This window comes from Drosophila takahashii, chromosome 3R (genome assembly GCF_030179915.1).
Source record: "Drosophila takahashii strain IR98-3 E-12201 chromosome 3R, DtakHiC1v2, whole genome shotgun sequence".
Lineage (NCBI taxonomy): Eukaryota > Metazoa > Arthropoda > Insecta > Diptera > Drosophilidae > Drosophila > Drosophila takahashii.
The window spans coordinates 16,246,422-16,267,481 of record NC_091681.1 but is presented as its reverse complement, the minus strand read 5'-3'; the positions used below and the strand labels follow the sequence as shown (position 1 = coordinate 16,267,481).

General features: G+C 38.7%; 3 protein-coding genes across 4 annotated transcripts; 1 reads left to right on the top strand and 2 right to left on the bottom strand.

Annotated features, from left to right (window-relative positions):
• Positions 1 to 646: 646 nt before the first annotated feature.
• Positions 647 to 4,263, bottom strand: LOC108056852 (S-formylglutathione hydrolase). 2 transcript variants are annotated; one of them, XM_044394049.2, is made up of 2 exons: positions 4,030 to 4,263; positions 647 to 1,606 (listed from the first exon to the last, which is right to left on the bottom strand). In XM_044394049.2, exons 1-2 carry the CDS (start codon positions 4,156 to 4,158, stop codon positions 743 to 745), a joined length of 993 nt encoding a protein of 330 aa, XP_044249984.1. In that variant the 5' UTR covers positions 4,159 to 4,263; the 3' UTR covers positions 647 to 742. The 2 variants fall into 2 exon arrangements, with proteins under 2 accessions (XP_044249984.1, XP_070072509.1); XM_070216408.1 differs by lacking the exon at positions 4,030 to 4,263 and adding an exon at positions 1,671 to 1,758.
• Positions 2,145 to 3,607, top strand: mdlc (RING finger protein mdlc). Its single transcript, XM_017141832.3, has 3 exons — positions 2,145 to 2,366; positions 2,439 to 3,165; positions 3,234 to 3,607. The coding sequence occupies exons 1-3, from the start codon at positions 2,261 to 2,263 to the stop codon at positions 3,466 to 3,468; spliced, it is 1,068 nt and encodes a 355-aa protein (XP_016997321.2). The 5' UTR covers positions 2,145 to 2,260; the 3' UTR covers positions 3,469 to 3,607.
• A 9,862-nt stretch (positions 4,264 to 14,125) lies between the features above and the next one.
• LOC138913310 (E3 ubiquitin-protein ligase RNF8-like) lies at positions 14,126 to 14,896 on the bottom strand. The gene has a single exon (XM_070216568.1). It carries the CDS (start codon positions 14,894 to 14,896, stop codon positions 14,126 to 14,128), a length of 771 nt encoding a protein of 256 aa, XP_070072669.1.
• Between the last annotated feature and the right edge of the window lie 6,164 nt (positions 14,897 to 21,060).

The window sequence follows — 21,060 nt, the reverse complement described above, 5'->3', positions numbered from 1 at the left end:
TATAGCATCCATCGAGGTAAATTTTCTATGTTGCATTGTGTAATTATTAGAAAATTGTTACGAAAACATAGTTGTTCGCTGATATATAGTTATTTCCTGCATAGATTGTTTAAGAATTTAATACAAATTTGATTAATAAATCAGTATTATACATAGCTGCTATAGGTACGATCAGATAGCTTCCATAAAAACTATGCGTCTATGTAATAATAAACAAATTTTAAAAAAATGAATAAAGAAAATTAATTTTTAGGTATAAATGACCTTGAACTGTCATTTAAAAATAATAAATTATTGAACCCGTTTTTAAAAGCCTTATAAGAATACTTAATGATAATGATATAATGATAATAATTATTTGAATTTCAATTGTTAAGAAAACATAGTTGTTCCACGAGATATAATTATTTCTTGCAATTTTAAAGATAGTTTAAGAATCTTATAAGAAGTCTATTAATAAAGTAGTTGCTGGTATAGGAACGATCATGGAAACTATGGGGGTATGTCATTCATTTTTGCGTATTAATGACCTTGAACTAGCACACAAAAATAATAAATTCTTGTACCCGATTTTAAAACCTTATAAGAATACTACAATACCTATTTAAAAATATTCTATACCATTTCGAAATACACATTTTAGAAACTCCGTGTAGATTAGTTTATTTACTCTTGATTTATGACTGAATTAGCGTTTTAGTACAATACAAACCGATGGAAAATAACGAGCAAAAAGAGACATTCAGGCAGTCGCGGTGAGCAGGGCGGCGTGGTAGGCGATGTGCTCGGCGACGAAGGTGGCGATGTAGAAGTAGCTGTGGTCGTAGCCCTCGCGCTGCTTAAAGATGGTCTGGATGTGCGCGTTGCCATCGGCGGCGGCCAGAAGGTTCTCCGGCAGCAGCTGCTTGCCGGCGAGGAAGTTGTCCGCTCCGCCCTGGTCGATGAAGAGCTCCTGCGGCGTACTCTCGTACTGCGACACCAAAAGCGTGGCATCCCACTGGGCCCAATCAGCCGTATTGGAGCCCAGATAGCCGGCGAAGGCCTTCTGGCCCCACGGACACTCGGTGGGATTGGTTATGGGCGCGAAGGCCGAGACGGACTGGTACAATCCGGGATTCTTGAGGGCACAGATCAGGGCTCCGTGGCCGCCCATGCTGTGCCCGAAGATGCCCCGCTTGCCGGGCACCACGGGCAGATTGGCATTGACCACATCCACCAGCTCCTGGGTCACATAGCTGTACATCTTGTAGTGCTTGGACCACGGCTCCTGCTTGGCATCCACATAGAACCCGGCGCCGCTGCCAAAGTCGTAGGCGTCATCCTGACCGGCGATTTCGACGCCCCTGGGCGAAGTGTCCGGATTGACGACAATCAGATTGTGACGCGCGGCGTGCTGCTGGAAGCCGCTCTTCTGAATGAAGTTCTCGTGGCTGCAGGTCAGTCCGCTGAGGAAGAAGAGCACCGGGCAGGGTTTGCCCTCCAGAGCCGCCGGCGGCAGGAAGACGCCAAAGGTCATGTCGCAGTCCAAGGTGCCGGATCGGTGGCGATACACGCGCTGCTCGCCCTCGAAGCACTTGGAGGATGAGACCTGTTCCAGAGTCATGTTCTGCGGGTAAAACAATAAGAATTAATAAATAATAATAATAATAATTAATAATCATTAAATTTACGTGTTTTTGAGGTTTGGTTTCTAAAAATAAACGATAATAAACAGAGTGACCGTTTGCAGAGCGCCAAATAAACCTACTTGTTGGTGGAGCTTTCAAAACTTGGATGGATCTATCGATAGTATCGGCGTTTTGAAAATATTTGTTTTTGAAAACATTTTTCTTTGCTTGGTCTTCACATTTCTGATTCCCCCAAATTATATTTATTCATATTTTTATTGTAGAAACTTTGATTTTCGACTTTTGCCATTAGTTAGCACTTGATTGTTAAGTTGTGTGCCTGTGTTTATAGACTGTTTGTAATGTAAGAATTTCAGATATATTTTGCTTGTGAAATTCTCATTTACTTCAACATAAATTGATTTTCTGAATAAACAGTTTTTTTCCTTCTTAAAATTCAATCCACCCGCCAAATACCATTTCAGTGTGCCCGCATATACCACAAAAATACTAACTTTAATTACGATAGTTACCAAACTCCCGTCGCTAGCTACCTGAAGAAGAAGAAGCGCGGATGACAAATTGGCGAAATAGATTGTTTATTGTTTTTAACGTAAATTAATAGAAAAGTACGCCTCATTAAAAGCCGGAGAATGTCGGAAGAACCCGCTAGCACCTCGGCCTTTGGCTTCAAAAAACGAAACATCAAAAAAGGAGCCGCCATTCGCCGCAAAAAGGAAAGCAGCAGCAACGAATCAGGTGAGTGCAAAAAATATTACCGCCAAATGGAAGAAATTGTTTAAAATTGGTTAATATTTCTAAATATTCCAGCGAAAAGCAGCGATGAGGAGGCCCAAGGCAAGGCCAGTGCTTTAGTGCGAGCCGAAAACCGCAGGAAGCGCACGAATCCCAATTTCCAGAGCACCAAGACACTAAGTAAAGCGAAGCGCCAGGCGGGAGCAGCCGATGAGAATGCCACATCCTCCGCCTCCGACGATGATAAGCTGGGCATAGCCTACAAATCCAAGCGCGAGGCTCTGCCCAGTGGACCACAGGATCAGGGCGCCACGTCCGTCAATCAAATGGACACGGAACTGGATCGCGATGCCCAGGCGATCCATGCGCGATCCCTGAAAATCAACGAGGAACTGGAGGGCAAGGCGGACGACAAGATCTATCGCGGAATCAACAACTATGCGCAGTACTACAAGAAGCAGGACACGGCGGCAGGAAATGCCAGCTCCGGAATGGTGCGAAGCGGTCCCATCAGGGCGCCTGCTCATCTCAGGGCCACGGTGAGGTGGGATTACCAGCCGGATATCTGCAAGGATTACAAGGAGACGGGCTACTGTGGCTTCGGCGACAGCTGCAAGTTTCTGCACGATCGCAGTGATTACAAGGCAGGCTGGCAACTGGAGGCGGATCACGAGAATCAGCGGAGAGGAGATGCCGATTCAGATGGCGATGATGGCAAGTACGAGATTCACTCGGACGAGGAGTCGCTGCCTTTCAAGTGCCACATCTGCCGACAAAGCTTTGTCAATCCCGTAGTAACCAAGTGAGTAGAGTCTTAAGAATCAGTTAGTCTAGGAAATCATTGACCATTTCCTCCTATTTTTTTTTTAGGTGCAAACACTATTTCTGTGAAAAATGCGCTTTGGCCCAATACAAAAAGTCACAGCGCTGCATCATCTGCTCGCAGCAAACAAATGGCATTTTCAATCCCGCCAAGGAGCTGATAGCCCGACTTAAGTCAAATCCCATGGAAAACTCTGATAGCGATGAGGAGCAAATGGAAGAAAGGGAGGAAAAACCTGGAGCTGAGGAGGCTCAGGAGATTTCCTCCGGTGATAGTGATTAAAATTGATTTGAAAGCAAGTTTATGCAGTTTCAAGAGCTTCAGCTTTGCAGTTCGCCACTGCCAACTTTTTAAAGAACTTTGAGAGATTCTGTGGTAAGCGAATATTTCAAAGATTATTAAACGTTTTATACATATTTTATATGATATTTTTCTATGAATGGTGGGCATATTTTTTTGAAATTCCTCTAAAGTAGAATTAAAACAAAAAATAATAATTCTACACGTACTGTAGAAACTTTAGGAACTCTGGGATTATATTTACCTATATGATTACCAATGTTTTCCATTACCTCTAATATTACATGTAAAAATAATGTAGGATACACACCAGTGATAGATGGCGTCTTAAAATGACTGTTATAAGGAAAATCTAGATTTAACCTTTATGGTTAGATGTTACGATGCAATCACCCCAGGTATAAGTAAATTTATGTTTAATCTAATAAAACAATTATGTAGGAATTACCTTTAGGAAATAAAAACTCAAATATTCTGAAGATTAGCTTAAGGAAACGTGGTTTCACGAATCTTTTTCGTAATAATTCTTAAAATCATACTCACCTCTGTCATGATGTAGCCAAAACTGAGTACTCCGCTGACTCGCTTGGGAAGATTTGTGAACGCGGTTATGGAATATACAAACGAACTTCTACCACTCACACTTGGCAGTCGCGCCAAATATCTTCCCATGCCCAGTGGCTTCTAGCCACTTAAAGTGTTTCGCTAGTGTTTACGAGAGAGGGAAATAACTTGGGGATTTCGATCGAGTACTGCTTGACGTTCCGAATGATGCAGAGCCAACTCTGACCTTTCCTGTGAGGCCAATCATATAATTGAACCAAAACTAGCGTCTCCCTGGAGCGGCGAAAGTCAAGCGCAATTTTATATCCATAACTCAATTGCCAGAACTTTCATTTCCGGTTTCGTTCGCATCAACAAGCACAGGCACAAAAGAAAGTAAGAGGAAAGTGTGATGGGGAGAAAGGGAATTTAGAGGCATAGAGAGGGCAAAACTTTGTACATAAGGGAATTCGTTTGACTTTGCACCGCTAAAATCAAAAATCTCCTGCCAAACTTCTAGGCCGCATTGTTTCACAGCACAAAGCCGAAATATTGGCCAATTGTAACGAATCGAAGCTTAGCCACAAATTCCAGAATCCATTCCGGCTTCTTTGGCCACGCCAGCCTTTTCCCCGACTTTCCCCCAGTTCAGGGGCATGCAAAATATGAGCACATAAGCTTCCAAAAACAAAGCAGCTGCCCAGGCTGAGCCGAAAAGTTGAAGCTACCATTTTCCTGGCCAAAAATCGCCTTTGGATGCCGCAAAGTCGAAAGGGATTATTCACAAGGGAAGCTACCGGGTTTCTGAATGTTTCCCTGTGATAAAAGGTCACATTTTCGATCAATAGAAAATGTATAAAACCTAAAGTGTTGTGAAATTTTAATTACTATTTCAAAGAAGAGATTATTTTGATTTTTAAATGAACATAAGAGTTTAGTATTACATATGTACCTATATTATCTATTAAATATTAACCAGAAAAGTATTAATAATATTGATTTGTTTTACCACCATTATTAATCAGAAAAATAGGTAACAAAAATTACCGATATTTTTTTATATATGTTTTTAAAAAAACAAACCAACAAAATTTTTTTTTTTAATTTCACAAAATTTAATTGAATTAAATTTGTTGATTTCTTTTTAACTGGTTTTTATTTCATTTATTTTACAGATGATTTTGACACTTACATAATTTTCAGAAAACAATGATGTTTAGATGCTGTTAATTACTGCAGTCAAAAGAAAGCTATCTTAATAAGTACTTCACTAAAATTGAGGGTTTACTCAAAGATAGCAATCCAGTACATTACCAAACTTTGGCGCGCGGTCACGTTCGCATTTTCTCACATTTTATGTGCCACTCACTTATTGGCAGTGCAATAGTTAATTGAATGACAAAGTCGTGCATGATGAACGCAACTTAATTGAGGGGGCGGCAATGATTGTTGCGGCTTAAAGCTAAGGCTCCAATAAAACGGGCGCCAAATCAGTTTTAATTATTTCCATAAATGCGAAAGTGAGCGGCATACGTGAGCTCTGAAATTTTATAGTTTCTGTCAGTGGCTTTGATTGCCAAAGCGCAATAAGTGGTGTGGGTTTGGCTGGCTTTTTGGAGAAGGGCTGTTAATTTTTCCGCCTAATTAGGAAGTAGAAATTTGTGTGCGGTTGCTCACACGATTGCCTTTCTGCCTCAAAGTAATTAAGCGTTAAATGTGTTTGCCGCCTTCCAAATTAACTGGATTTTGGTTACTATTAAGCATTTTATTTTCCTTTTCACCCTGAAAAATTCACATAACAATCGTAGGAATTTTCTTGTAATTTTAAAAATTTATTTACTATATTTTTAAAATTTTTCTAAATATCTTAAAGTTAACATGTATATCTACATTTTTTTAATTCTAGGTATATTCTTCTTGTGTATTTGTCTACTCAAGGGCAGATGTCTGCACGTTTTGCTGGGCTGCACGCTGTTTGTTTTCATTCGCTTTTATTTATTGGCTTCTAATGTCATTGACTATTATCCCACGGGCCGGAGAGGAGAGTCCAGGCCGAGATGCCCTTCCCTTGGATTTGCCAGCAGGGCTCGAGCTCAACTTGTCGCTTATTGTGTCAATTATCATTAATTTCTAAATGCTCTCCTGTCCGCACCAAGGTTGTAGCACCTTTTTGAATGATACCGCTACGCCCTGGGCTGCGTCCAACTTTCAGTACGTGTCCTGGCCATGTTGAAATGTCACCCTCGGCCATATAAATTGTTATTGCCTGTGCGTTCTATCGCCAGGACATCGAGGACGCAACACCGTGTGTTGTCCTGACATTCTTAAAGTTTTCCAAACTTTACCATCTGTATTTATGCTTTCACTCCCGTTAATTTATTGTCCATTGAATATTACGTTTCGCTCGTTGGGACCAGGAGTTATGTTGCAGTTAAGGATTAACTTTAGTTTGAAATCGAACAATTAAGAGAGCACGCTATAACGCTGTGTAATTATTGTGTAAATGAACCCCACACTGCTGGCCATAAATAATAGACAACAACAATATAAAGCCACCGCAAAAACCCCAGGCTCATTAATCTTTCACTTAATAGTCCCGAATAATTAAACATAACAATTGCACGGCGACGAGGCCCCTGCCGACCAATTAAAAGCCAATTTAAAGAGATAACAATTTATGAAAATCCGCAATTGAAAAGAAAAACCATTTTCTAAGCGGAAACATGGCCCCGAGCGAATAAATGCGATGTGTGTGTGTTCTGAGCTGAGCACCACAAGTTATGGCCCACAAATCTGCGCTCTGATAAAAGTACATGCCCCTGCAGACACGACCGCAGCTTTAATTTATAACAAACATTCTGTTGGATGTTCCGAAATGCTCCAATGTCCCAAAGAATCTTTGACACTTGCACTGCGAACTGGCATTCATCCAAAGGCCCCCGAACAGAAAAAGAAAGTTTTCTTCAAAACAAAAACCACTCGACATGTCCGGCCACAAGAATGCTTGTCGCTGGTTAGCCGCAATGCAAATAAAGATAAAATGCAAAGTGGGCAAAATGCAAAATGCAAAAACTGGCCAAATGCACCACCGATGGCCACCGAGGATGCTTGATAGAACCACAATAGCAGCTACAGCAGCATGCAAACAAATCGCTGCCACTTTTGCGCCATTTTCGAATTGATGTTGGTCGATTTCTTGGATCCCAAGTCCCGGGATAACCTCCCCCCTCCGGTTTTCTGGTTTACGACTTTACGAGAGTTGCCCGCTTTTGGCCAGAAACTTTTGCCTGCACTTTATGATTTTTGCGCAAACTTTTGTCAGCTCGGCTTTCGGTTTGTTTGTCGCCCTTTTCTTTATTGAAGCCAAGGACCAGATGCCTTATGTCTGCCGTTCCCATCATATTGATGTTTATTATACTCGTAACGTATAAAAATATATTCAAAAAAATAAGAACGGAACAACACAAAAATAATAAGAAGAAGGTAACAAAAGTTTCTGTCATTTCGTCTGACGTTTTTTCAATTGTGTGAAAAGTTGCTGCAAGTGCCAGCAGAGAAAGCTAAAATCAATACTTTCTTTATTGATGTGTAAAAATTGATCTTTATCGTAAAAAAACAAATTGAAATTCTTGCAGGCTAAGCAATGTGATAATCCTTATAAGGGATATAATGTAGTTGTGTTGTGGTTAGCCCGAAAAGATTGTAGTAGCATAAATAAAATACAAAATTGCTAATTTTTTTAAATTTTTAAATTAGTCTAACTTTTTTGTAGCTTTTTTCTTTTGGGAATTTTTTGTATTATCAGCGGTCTTACTAATATGAAATTTCCCCAGAAATCTTTCGGGGTGAAATGAATAGTAAGGTTAGGATAGCTCTTAATCACGTTACTTCCGGTAAAATATAAATTTTTATTTTGGAAAGTTCACCACATATCATATATGTATGCACAGCTTCCAATTCTCTGGATCTCTAAAGATATTTTCGGTTATGTTAATATGTTCTATATATGTTCTCGGAATTCATAACACTAACTCTTTTGGGGAATCCAGAGAATCCAGTTATTGCATTCTTAAAAACCCAACTAATTTGTTATTTGTTATTTATTTAGTTGGTTAACAATTATCTGCTAACATATGCTTGACTAGGGATACACTAACTTATTACAATTCTAACGATTCGAGGTGACTTAAAATATTAGACGGAAGAGTGCTGATAGGTAATTCAAAAGATAAAATGTTGTATAGGCTATTGTACTTGTTACATAGTGCGCGAAAAGGTTGATGTTAGGCATAATTAGACCTACACAAAGGCAAGCGCACCTACACAAATTCAGTAAAATGGATAATCTGCTTGTAGAAAACTGCGGTCAATTAAATGACCGCCCCCACAGGCAATTGTCCTAAAAGCAGAAGCATTAAAAATCTAGGTCCGCATGTAATGTTAGCACCTTGCCCGTGAATGTCCAGCACGAATGTTGTGGGTCCGGCCATTCTCGTGTGAAATCGGGGCACTCAACGTATCCTGTGAACAGTTACAACTTCCGGCCAAACACACAAATGAGCTACAAAATACTTTTGCAGAGCCACAGCAATAACAAAATGCCTGCAATGAGCAGGAGGCACTAAGACAACAATAGAATGCTTGACTGGTCTCCATGTCCTTTTCACTCTAAGCAAATGAGGCCATTTTGCTGGGATAAGCCCAGTGGCGGAGGCGGTGGAAAAGGAAGGAAAACCATTGTCCGGTCTAAAAAGTTTCAATAAGGAAATATGGACAAATAAAATAAATGAAAAGTGTCTAAAAAATGTTACTTTAATAAGCTCAAGAATGGCAAAGACAAAAAGCAAAATGTTTTTAAGCGAATGTGTGTATTAGGGTGTGTCACAAGGGTTTTTTGGTTTTGACAGTTTTGTGAGAGTTTTCGAACAACAACAACAAGTAGCCATTTGCCGTTTTCCGTTTTCCGGACTTTCTTTGGCCGTTGCTAAGCTGAAAATATTTTCATTATAAACTTTGCGACAGGTTTTACCCTCTAAATGTGTGTGTGTCGGTGAACGGAAACGGAAATGCGCCATTAACTGGCAAGTCAAGCTTATTAGCAGCAATAAAAAATAATAAGCTGCAAAGTTATGTTGCATTTGTGGCATATATATATACATATTTTTTTTTTCTTTCCACCCACAACAGACAGTCTATTGCGGTGCCTTTTTCACATATACGTGAGTTTTCTTGTGTTGAAAATTCTTTGCTACTTACTGACTTGGCTTTTTGCACTTTTCTTTCGCCGCCCAAAGGAGAACTTTTCTCCACATTGTGCTTCTGTCTGCGGGTGATTGTGTGACAGCCAAGGACAACATGCCAAAGGGGACAGCCTTTCTTTCTTTCAGTCCGCCAGCCAGCACACAGAGAGAAAGAGAGCAAATTCAAGTTAATTTTATTTTAAAAATCGTGCTACAATATGTTCCCGGTCTTTGTGCAAAGTGACCGATGCTTCCTTTCGGGCTCTAACTTGATAGTTGATAGTTGACTCCCACTCAACCCCCAGATGAGTGCGATTATGAGAACGGGAATGAGAATGGGTATGAGAATGGGAATGGGAATGGCACTAAGCCCGAGAAAGCGAGAATGTGTGGACAAGACAGTGAGAACTTGACAAATTGACAGTGTGCCGGGCGTTGATAGGGGCAGCTTAAAGAGTCCATTGAAAGTTGATAGTGAGAAAGTGTCACAAAGCCCGAAGACAAATTAAAATTATTAATTGCTTGACCCAAAAGAAGTTCATAGTTTTCGGGAACATTCTGTTTAATTTGAGGTTATTAATTAGGTTTATAAACTAGTTTATAGCTTTTTTAATTAAAACGCAATATCTAACTATTAAATATAATTTACAGTAGGTTTAAAATATATTAAAAATATTTATACCAAAAATTGATCAACATAAATTCAATTATTGTACGTTTAATTTTGTTAATTTTCCTTAATCGAATCCACTCAAATATTTATATTAATAGAAGTTTATTTTTTTTAGCTACCAGAATAAATGGAAAAAACTAGTCAATTAAATATAAATTCATTTACTTTAATCCAATTATATCTTCTTCAATGCGTTCATTGTGTCACATTGTCTACACATTTTAGCTTAATTTCCCATTGATTTCCTCTCCCTAAGATATTTTAATAATCATCCAATCAAAACTTATTGTTATCCATTATAATTATAATAATAATCATTGCTGTGGCTGCCGCTGCCATTAAAAGTTTTGAAATTTAAACACCTGTCAGTCGTTTCAGCGTTCAATGGCCCGGCCTGGGATTAATAACAAAACAATTTATGCAACTTTTTCAACGAGGATGGGGGGGCGAAAACAAGAGCCGGGAAGTGATAGGACGTGCTGAGAGGGGTGGAAAGGTAAATAATTTCAATAATGTCCTGCTAATATCGGGCGCAATAACAATAACAACCGCAGGGTGGAGGAAGGAAGGTAACTGAGAAGGAAGAAAGCACAGGAAACCCAGTGACCCCGCGGTCAAAATATTTATACCACCCCACAAAAAACTGAGGGAGTCTTCGAAGGCGGGGTGTATATGTCTGCACCTTTCAATCATGGTTTATGCCCCGGCATTACCGTTAGACAGCAGTCGAAAGTAAAGTTTTCGTTACCTTAATGGAGCCCGAAGTGAAATAAGTTCGGTGGCGCTAAACGAAGCAGCGGGGGCGCCGAGGTTTCGTAACGTATTAAAAAAGTTTCCGCTGCCAGTTGAACTCCGACAACAGGTTGTACTCGTACAACATTTTTAACCGCAGTCGAAGAACACCCCCCGAACAAAATAAGAAGACATTTTTATGTATTTTGTTTTAGGTTTCCGAGGAAATTCACCTCTCGAGCATGGAATTAAGTCAGACTCCAACTCCACGACTGCCACGATTCTGGTTCTGAGTAAATTATGTTGAAAAACTTTACTTTTATCTGTTGATACAAAGTAGGTGGTTTCCTAGTGGCCCTCTCAGTGTTTCTCAGTTGTCTCTTTTTCTTTGCGGTTCTTCTACCTTCTTGTTTTTGGCCAAAGGTTTTCTCCTTCCTGCTCTTGGCTCACTGCCCTCTACTTTCTGATGAACGGGAAGTGTTTTTCATGGTTATCTGGTTCCTAAAGCGGGTTTGGTTTTTATTCTTATTTGTAAAGCATAAAATATGATTGAAAGACTATTACATCTATTATTCTTATTATCATAATGTTATCAGGCCAAAAAAAACCCAGTTTTAAGTTTATTAATAATTTTTAAGCTTCAATTATAAGAGTTATCAAATAATTGCCTTTTAGTTTACATACATTTTTGACAAACCATGACAATAAAAATATTTTAGTATAAATTATAGTTTGTATTGTGTCTAATTCTTATTGGATCGTAATAATTTTCAATTTTGGGTTTTATTTGCGGAAAGATTGGATGCATTTTCGGGCGAGTGTTTTCCACTTTTCGTATATATTGTGGTCTGAATAATACTAATTCGAATGTTTGTTTAAAATGAAATTTCCAAGAATTCCCTGCAAAGATAATGGCAATATGCAACGTCACAAATTCCTTGTCGAAACTCAAGTTATACTCACTTATCATTGAGTTGCATAGTAACTCATCATTTAGGTAGAATTCAGTAAGTGTAGGCAGTGAATCGGTGATATTAAAAAATCGAACAAACGCCTGGCCACGAAGTCCCCTGTTAATATTAATTGAATTTTCGTTTTCGTTGGGATACGCTCGGATACTAGATATTTGCTGAGAGCCAAAAAATGGAAAATATTTTTTTAGTATATTAGGATATTTGATTTACTTTCCACTCACATTTCTAGAGCCCCTCCAAGCAAATTTAGCAGTAAAATTTAACTTTCTAACGCCCGTTTCCTTTGCCGTAAAAACGCCTATGAAACTTCCGTCGGCCTCTATGCCATATGTAAAATATTCGGAGCAATTGTGTTCCGGAAAAACTACGGCCACGGTGACGCCCACAAAGAAGCAAACTAATATTACTGATTTGAGTGACATTCCTTTCTGATTAAGCTCTATTCGCGGCCGATTCTTGACGACAACTGAGACTCATAGCTGCCAGCCTCTGACTAAATATTCATAAGCAAAAGAGCGAGAGCAATGATAAGTTGAAGCTTATGGCTTATCAGTGAAATTAAAGAAAGCTTGGGTCGGCTTTATTTCATTTTTAATTGCTCAACGATTCTTGGAATGTATAAACAGTTCTATATTCTCTAATCTTTAATTATGTATATTATTCATTGGAATGTTGTACATATAAAATTATTGTATATATAAATAGGTTTTTTAAGTGTAATGTATTACAAATATTATATTCTGTAATCTTTGAATTTGTATATTATTTATTTTGTGGAATGTTGTATAATATTGTATGTATGTTGTATTGTATAAATGACTTCTGTTCTTGCTGTTTGTGTTTTGATACGTATATTGCTTTTACTCCATTAATTTTAATTGTTTAAATAACATATAGTTTAAACAAATAATATGACATTCATCGGATTTCTTGTAGGAACGCCAACGATAATATTAATTTATAGATTTCTTTCAATTCTCCCTTGGCGAAGTCATAAATCCCAATTTAAAATCAGTGTCAAGTGAATGGTTTTAACTTTTCATTCAATAAATACTGAGCAGGACAACCACACGCCCCAACTCCATCTCCATCGTATGTGTGTTCTTTTGCGAGTGGGCAAAGTGCACGTAGAATGCATTAAAGATAAAAGCCGCCGCAGCTCGGGCAACTTCAAACTGGAAAATATGATACAAAAGGCAACACTGGATGGCAGAGCAGAGTTGTGGGGTGAGCAATAGAATATAGAATGGGGGAGTTCAGAGAGAGTACGACTAGATGCAGTGTGGCCATAATTTCCAACAGTGGTTTTTATGCTGAATGTGCATTTTACGACTTTTTAAGTGTCAGGGCAAACAAAACTTTCCGTGGGAGTCCCATTTCGTCCCGTGCCAGGACCTCCAGGACTTCCAAGGACCAGAAGCAAAAGCAGAACCCATGCAACTGGCAGCTGGTGCTTTGTGCTGCCGGCGGGACACCTTGTATGTATACAAAAGACGCCAGACATATTTTCTTTCAACACAAGAATAAACTTTGCTTTTCAAATATATTTTCAAACTTTCAAACCAAGCCAAGCCAAGAAAGGGGCGCATTAAGTCCAAGTTTACGAAAAACTTAATTCTATTTTTAAAGCACCAACACACTCTCACACACACCTACACAGGAAGGCCAGGAATCCATGGAGAAGGCTTGGAAAGGCAAGGCAAAGGCAGTTGCAGTTGCAGTTCCGTTTCCGCCCCGTTGTGTTGCATGCACTAAGTTATCGTCTTTATTGTTTGTCACATACATGACCTCACAATTGTGTTCCTGTTCCTTGGCTGCTCTGCCTCAGCCGCCATTCCCATTCCCATTGCCATTGGTTTGCTTTTGCGCGCTGAATGGCGATGCGAGCGGAAACGGAAATGGCATAAGTTGTTGTCGCCTACTAGTTCACACGGAAGTCCGTTCATTCAACAATAAAACGACGTTGCTGCAGCGCTAAAGACGCTACAAAAAAAAGAGGGGTCCCGGTGTTGGCCAACAACAATGAAAACCCATAAAAGAAAATCAAGGCGATGGCTTTGTCGGGAATTCTCAGAGATGGCAATGTGATATACTGAGTGCCGGCGTGCGAATGGAGAAGCCTTTCAGGAGCCTTTGTAGTTCGAGCACTTTTTTTGTAGCTGTCAAGGCTTCCGTATAATTTTTACTTTTATCAAAGAGTGCCGTCCATTTTATGTTTTTTTTCAATTTGTTGTATAATTATGAAACATTTATGCAAACCGATTATTTAAAAAAAATGTTCTGTAAAGTAGTGCATAAAAGTGCACAAACCTTTGTCTTTAAAATATGAAATAAACCAAATTGAACTTAAATTTTTATTTTAGGTGTAACATAAATGAGCCGAAATAAATTGTGTTTCAATGTGAAAAGCTACAACAAATAATTATCAATATTAACATTTAAACGAAATTAACTGTAAAGTATAACGTAGTCTATTGCTAGCCTGCCAGATGGTGACGGTAAGGATAAGGATAGCGAAGTCCTAGAGGATCACCCTGTTCTAGAGGGTCAGTCTGTCCCGGAGGAGCAGCCAATCTCGAAGGAGCAGCCTGTACAGCCACTAGGACGCTTAACCCGAAGATACAGCGAAGATCCTCCATATAAACAGTCTGCTTGCAGACGGCGCATTCTCTTAAGCGTTCCAAGTGCTGGCGGATGCAGCTGTCCCCGAACAAGTGGCCGCAGTTCAAGGAAACTAAGCGATGGGCGCCATCAGTCTCCCAAGGCATGAGGCAAATCGAACAGCAATTTTCCTCGTGTATCTTCCCTAACTTTTCATTCACCTCGTTCACTTTCTGTTCTAAATTATTTTTCTGGAGTTCGAGTTCTCCGATCTGCACATGTAGGTGCGATTCTTGGGCTTCCCTCTCGCGAAGTGTACTTTCCACGATGATATTCCTGGACAGGTCCTGCTCCTCAATCTGTTGACGGAGAGACTCGTTTTTGCCCAGCTCCTGTTGAAGTTGCTGCAGCAGGCTATCCCTCTCGTTGGCCAGTTCCTGAATCTGTTGCTGGTGCAACTGCCTTGTGTCCGTTAGCAACTTGTTGCACTGCACTAAAGCGGCCTTCATCTCGTCCTTGCGTTTGCCCATGGCCTGGGTCCTCCTCTGCTCCTGGCGGAGTTTAGTGATCAAGACTGTTCGTTTCATCTTGGTTAAATCGAATCGTCGCGGGGGCTCTGGGTCTTCTTCCCTTAAAAGGTGTTCCATTTTTTCTAGTTGTTAATTAAATATTTTGATTTTTTTGCCAGTTACAAAACCCAGCCCGCACAGCAGAAGGCAAGAAACTGAATAGATCCCACAGAGATGTCTGATATACGAATGATAATTTTCACACGGAACTATTGATGTTTGATTTTGTGTTTTCTTGTTTTTATAAATATTCATCAGCATTCACACTATACATTTTTCGTAACAAAATTGTAATATTAATGATTAAAAAACGTATTTAAATGGCTCTAAAAATCCGTTTTTATAAAAATAAGAAATCCCAGCTTGGCATCACTATGAGCCACCTGGCTAACTGTTATTCCTGGCAAAAATTTGCAGCTTCCACCACGTCGTATACGTAATGTGCGTTGTAAAATTAGCAAAAGCTCTCACAAGCCCAAAACGGAAGGAGCTAAGACGACGGGTTGGAGGATGGCAAAAATAAGCGGAAGCTGGGGGCAGAGGGCATTTCATAAAAACTGCTAACTTCCTAAACTGATTGTCCCCTCCCTTGATGTTGGCAAAAGCTTCAAGTTGAATAGAAAATTGCAGCTGCAAAAGTTCTTTTCTGTCGTTTGTTGTCACTGTATTGGATCAACCTCGAACCTCTTTAGTCCGGTCCTGATGCGAATATTCCGCCCACACTTCCTGCGTCTCCTCTTTCTGAAGCGTTGCACGTTTTTCTTATTCAAAAGTTATTGTGCTGCTGTCAGGAAAGTTTTCCCTTTTTTTTCTCCACCCACCTTCAGAAAATGGCCAGTAGCGAGCCAAAATCCAATAATGGCTCAGAGAGAGAAAGAGAGGGAAAGCGAGTGAAATGGGGATTTACGCACACACAGACACCCAGGCATTGCTTTCAAATACTAATCTACGCGCTATAATTGAAAAACTAACGGTTTTTGTAACGAGTTTTTCGTGCTTATACTGCAAGTGTGCGCATTTTTAGTTTCTCTATCCCTGCGTGAGTGTCGCCTACTTTCTCTTTTCCACACATCCAGCCACTTTTCCCAGGCCTCCCGGAAAACTGAAGCTCGGTTGGAGTTTTTCCCATAAACTGCAACAATCATTCTTTCGGCTTCGCTTTTTTCCCGCCCTTACAAACACGCGCGCATATTTTTGCTGACTTTCGGTTGCGTTTTTCTATTTTTTTTTAGGGCCGATGAGTGGGAGAATTTTTCAACCAACCAACATACCACCATACCCTTCTTTTTCCGGTCGCATAAGGATTATTCCTCCTTCGATTAGGCTATTTTGGAGATGGCCAAAGGTAATACTTTTTCACATTTTTACATTTGTGTCTATAGTTTAATTTTTTTAAATATATAGTAGATTAAAAACGACTATTTTTTATTTTTTCTTTTTGCAATTTTTTAATTTTTTTTTATTTAACACCAGTAATAAAAATCCATTCTTATACATTTGTTGTATGTATTTTTTTGTTCCTAAACAAAATGATATGATGTAAAAATAAATAAATAAAAGCCTATGAAATTTACATAAAGCCAACTCAAATATTAAAAGTTTCCGCTTATAACGATGAGTTCTTTGACACAGTTTTCAGGATCGTTTGAGAACATTTTCTTGATGACCCTAACTAAGATTTAAAACCAAACACTTTCATTTTCACATACTACTAATATTTCAGTGATATGGCCAAGCGGTAAAGGCAAAGAATGAATGAAAAAATACCCATGAAATTGAAAAAATATGATGACACCTTCATTGCAAGTGAAACAATGGATGCCGCTGTGCGTTTGTGTGTGTACGAATGGGTCTCTGTGTGATTTTGTATGCGCATGTGAGTGCAGGGGAATCCCCTTTTTTGGGGCTTTTGTGTGCACGCTGACTTGGAACATTTTTGCACTGCACTGACGGCCAGATTTCTCTCGAAGCGAACGCAAACAAAACCCAAAACCGAACAAAAAGTGAAAGATAATTTTTCGAAAATTTCGTCTGAAAACATTTTGCTGCTGTCAGGCTGATGGCAGCTTTCAATTCCTCTTTTTTATGACTTAAGAGCCCGTATATGGCCATGGGGATTTTGGCTTTTTTGTCACGATCTAAGCTGCGGTTCTGTTCCGATTGCCCGCTGTGCGTTGTGACTCGCATGAATATTGGCATTCTTGGCTTTTCAATTTCGTTGAGCGTTTTTCCAGGTCGATTTACCCGCTTTTTCTAGCAACATTTTGTCAGTGTACGCGAAGTGTTCATAGCTCAAATTACCTGGCCAAGTGGCGCGGGCATTAAATTAAATACCTTTTGTCTGTGGCCATTAAATGAAACGACTTTGGTCTTGCTCCAAAGGGTGGGTTTTTTTTTGAGGTGGGGATATGTCCACCGTTTGGGTCGGAGCTTTTGCCAAGGGTTATGGCAACGTTGACCAAAAAGTGTGCGTACGAAACGCAACAAAAGGCGCCCGAGGAAGAAATTCAATCAATTCGCACGTGACATGATTATTTTATGTTTTTATTTATTTATGGTGTATGCATTTTATTTTATTTTATTTATTTTTCCTATACCTTTTGCTTGTTTTTCTTGTACCGCTTAAAAAAAGTGTCTGCGACCATAACGTGATGCCTGTCACATTCTGGCGAACAAAAAAAGGAAATACTGGTTAAATCTGGAGTCTGAAATGGGACCATTTATTAAAAAACATCTTTGGTATTACAAAAAAATTGTTTTAAAATATTTCCGTAGAGACAAGAAATAATTACACTTGGTTTAAGAAGATTAAAATATTTATTTAACAACAAGAAAGGAAAACTATTAATTTGAACTTGCTAATCTATTAAAATGTACAATGTATCAAATTCACTTCAAGTTCTACATTTATAGGCCTAAACTTGTTGAATAGGCTTTAATTTCACTTAAATCTCCTAAAATAATCCCGATTATTATTTTATTTAAGGGCGAATTTTATGACTTTACCATATGTCACCAATGGCACATTTAAATTCGAACATCTGCTTTAAAGATTGGCGCCCAACAGAAGGCCAATCAATATGGCCACCCCCCTTTGGCGTAGAACATTTCAAGTTGGTGGAAAACAAAACAAGAGGAAAAACAAGAAAAAAGGAGGCTGAAACAAGAGGGCAAACAATAAAGGCGTCCAGCAACTTGTTAGTTACACTTAACGAGCCAAAAACCGTATTTAAGTCAAATCGAGGCGGCAAAAAACAAAACCCAAACCAAACCCATGTCCCAAAAATGTTCGGAGAGTGAATGTGGGGGGTATCGGTTGGAGGTGTGACCGTTGTGGATGTTGTTGGCTTTGGTGTCAAAGTAAATACAATCAATTTGATTGTGCTGTCCTTTTTTTTGGTCCTCCCATTCTCGACCCTTGTGCCCGGGCCATCGATTGATAATTTAATTCAATTGTGCTGCGACTGCCATTAAAATTGGCTACTGGATGGCAAACGGCAACTGTTGTGGGCCGTCGTGGCCACATAGAATGTTAATTTCTGGGATAATGTGAGGCAGGCCACGTTTCTAGAGATTTGCACTCTTTTCGTTTTGGGGAATCATCGACACGTTTTTGATGGATAACAACACAATTTTCGGGGGAAAAAAATGTTCTATTCGGTCACGTGTTGTTGTCATATAAAAATCTTATTCAATTGCCCAGGCCAGTACGGAATTTCTGATCAGGCAATCAAAGTAACATCTATTGGTTTATTTTTGGGCGGTTAGGAGTTCAATTTTATTCGTATTTTCCATACACGTGGCTCTATGGTCAATACTGGATTTGTTTTTCTTAGTTTCAGTTGCTGTTAGCTTTACTTTTTCTAATTGAAATACATTGTAATTGTAATTCCGAAAAAGGTTTAGGATGGTAGATGGCATTTTAATATTATTTAAATAAGAGAAGAAAATAGGAATTGGACTAGAGATTTATTTCATTTAATAATTTATTATTTTTGTTGATTTATAAAAACAATTAATTGAAAAAATTAAATGTTTTTGATGTTTTAGTAAATTAAAATGTTAATTTGTAAATAAAATTATTCAAATCGACATCCTACAATTAAACTATTTTACCAAAACATTACAGCTGTTTGATAATTTTGTTGGACACAGTCCCCAATTAATAATTCAAATTTCAAGAGCCCCATAATATATTCCCGGTCAATTGTTCATCCTTAAAATACGATTATTGCTATGCTGGGTGCCTCGCATTAAGCAGTCCCATTTAATCCCAAGCGCCCAGATAACGACGAGCGTGGCCTATTAAGTAGCAAAACAGTTTTATTCCACCCTTTGCCGACTAAGAAATGCAAAACGAGTGCCGCAACCGGTCTGGACAGTCGACAAGGACAAGCGAAAGGATTCAATTTGCATGAGCCACGTTAACAATAAATTTATAGTCTCCTTTTTCGGGCTTGTCCATGACATTCTGGCACTCCCCTCCATTCGTTCGGTCCAAATGAAATGTTGGGGGACTAAACACGTTCGGCTAACGTATTCGTGTGATTTGCATTTGGTTGATGCCCCAGCAGAGTCCTGTTCTTCAATTGTTATCCTCCAACCTTTGTGTGTTTTGTGTGTTTATACAGTCATGTATAGCGTATCAGATGCATAGTTGTGTCTTCATAGACAATTGAATTCAATGAAATAAAAATGTAAAAAAAAAATGTTTAGTTGCTTAAATAAATAAAGGATTACATGTTGGAAAGGTACATCATTTATTTTATTATCACTATGGACGGCAGTCCATGTAGTGACGAAGCGCACCAGGAGAGTGTGCGAAGGCGACTACTATTATATAGCCGCAAAATTGAAAATCTGCTGTGATAGTCCGATCGTAATGAGTAATACACCAATCGAAAGGTATTGCAAAAACTTAAATGATTGCATTGAATGATCGCTCCGTTCAAAAGTTATAGCCAAAATAAGATTTTCTTCTTCTTCCCAAAATGAAAATTTAATTCTGTTTGTCAGTTTGTCCACTTGTCCACTTGTCCACTTGTCCAAAATATGTTTTTTAAGTTCTGAAAATTTGATATGACGTTCATTAACCTTTTTTTCAGCTTTTTTTTAATTTTCTCAAAAACGGCTCTAACGATTTTCCTTACAACTTTAAACTGTATAGCCCTTGAGATTCCTTAAATTTTGGTATATATCATGTTTATGTAAAAAATCGCGTTTAAAAGTTATTCAGAAACGAAAAGAGCCACTTTTGCCAGCTCAGAACAACTAACGCTTCCTGAGTGTCTAATTTTGTGCGTGGGTATCCAAACTGTATTTTAGGCTCATTAAATCATTTCAATTGTTTTAAGGAGTTCCAAATAGGAAACTTTTGTTTTACGACTTTTGGAAAAACCCGCTGCTTTAGCGGAAAAAAAAGCTAGAAATAGCTAAATTTCGTTAGTTCGTAAGTTCTACACTACTGAAGCTACAGACATGTGCTATACCTCGTTTAAAAGGTATTTTGAAATACTTAAACTTCTTTTTAACTTAATTTGTTTAAATACAATGGTTTACAAATTATGATTGACCAATTTAAATTTAAATGTATATACTACCTCCTATGAGAGCAAATATAAACAAACAAAAACTTCTGATATCAAATAAAAACACCTCTTAACGAGGTAAAAAACTAGTGACGATCGCACCTTCAACATACAAAAGTTCTGATATCAACATTTGTGACGAAAAATGATTACACTCGTCATTAAATACACTTTCTAAGATTTTCTCATTCGGCACGCTGCAATAGAAAATGCCTATGAAGGTAAAAAGGCTAAAATAGTATGCTAGGGCGGGCCGAATGAGAAAATATTAGAAAGTCTATTTAATGACGAGTGTAATCATTTTTCGTCACAAGTGTTGATATCAGAACTTTTGTATGTTGAAGGTGCGATCGTCAGACAGACGGACAGACGGACATGGCTAGATCGACTCGGCTGGTGATCTTGATCAAGAATATATATGGTTTATAGGGTCGGAAACGCTTCCTTCTACCTGTTACATACTTTTGCACGAATCTAATATACCCTTTTACTCTATGAGTAACGGGTATAAATATGTATATTATATATGATTGTTAGAACTATCATTTTCACATTTAAAGTTAATAAAACAACATGTAATAAAAATCAAAGCAAAAAATATTCAAATTAATTATCCTTCCTAAGGTTGCATGGTTCGATATTTGATGTTTCAAG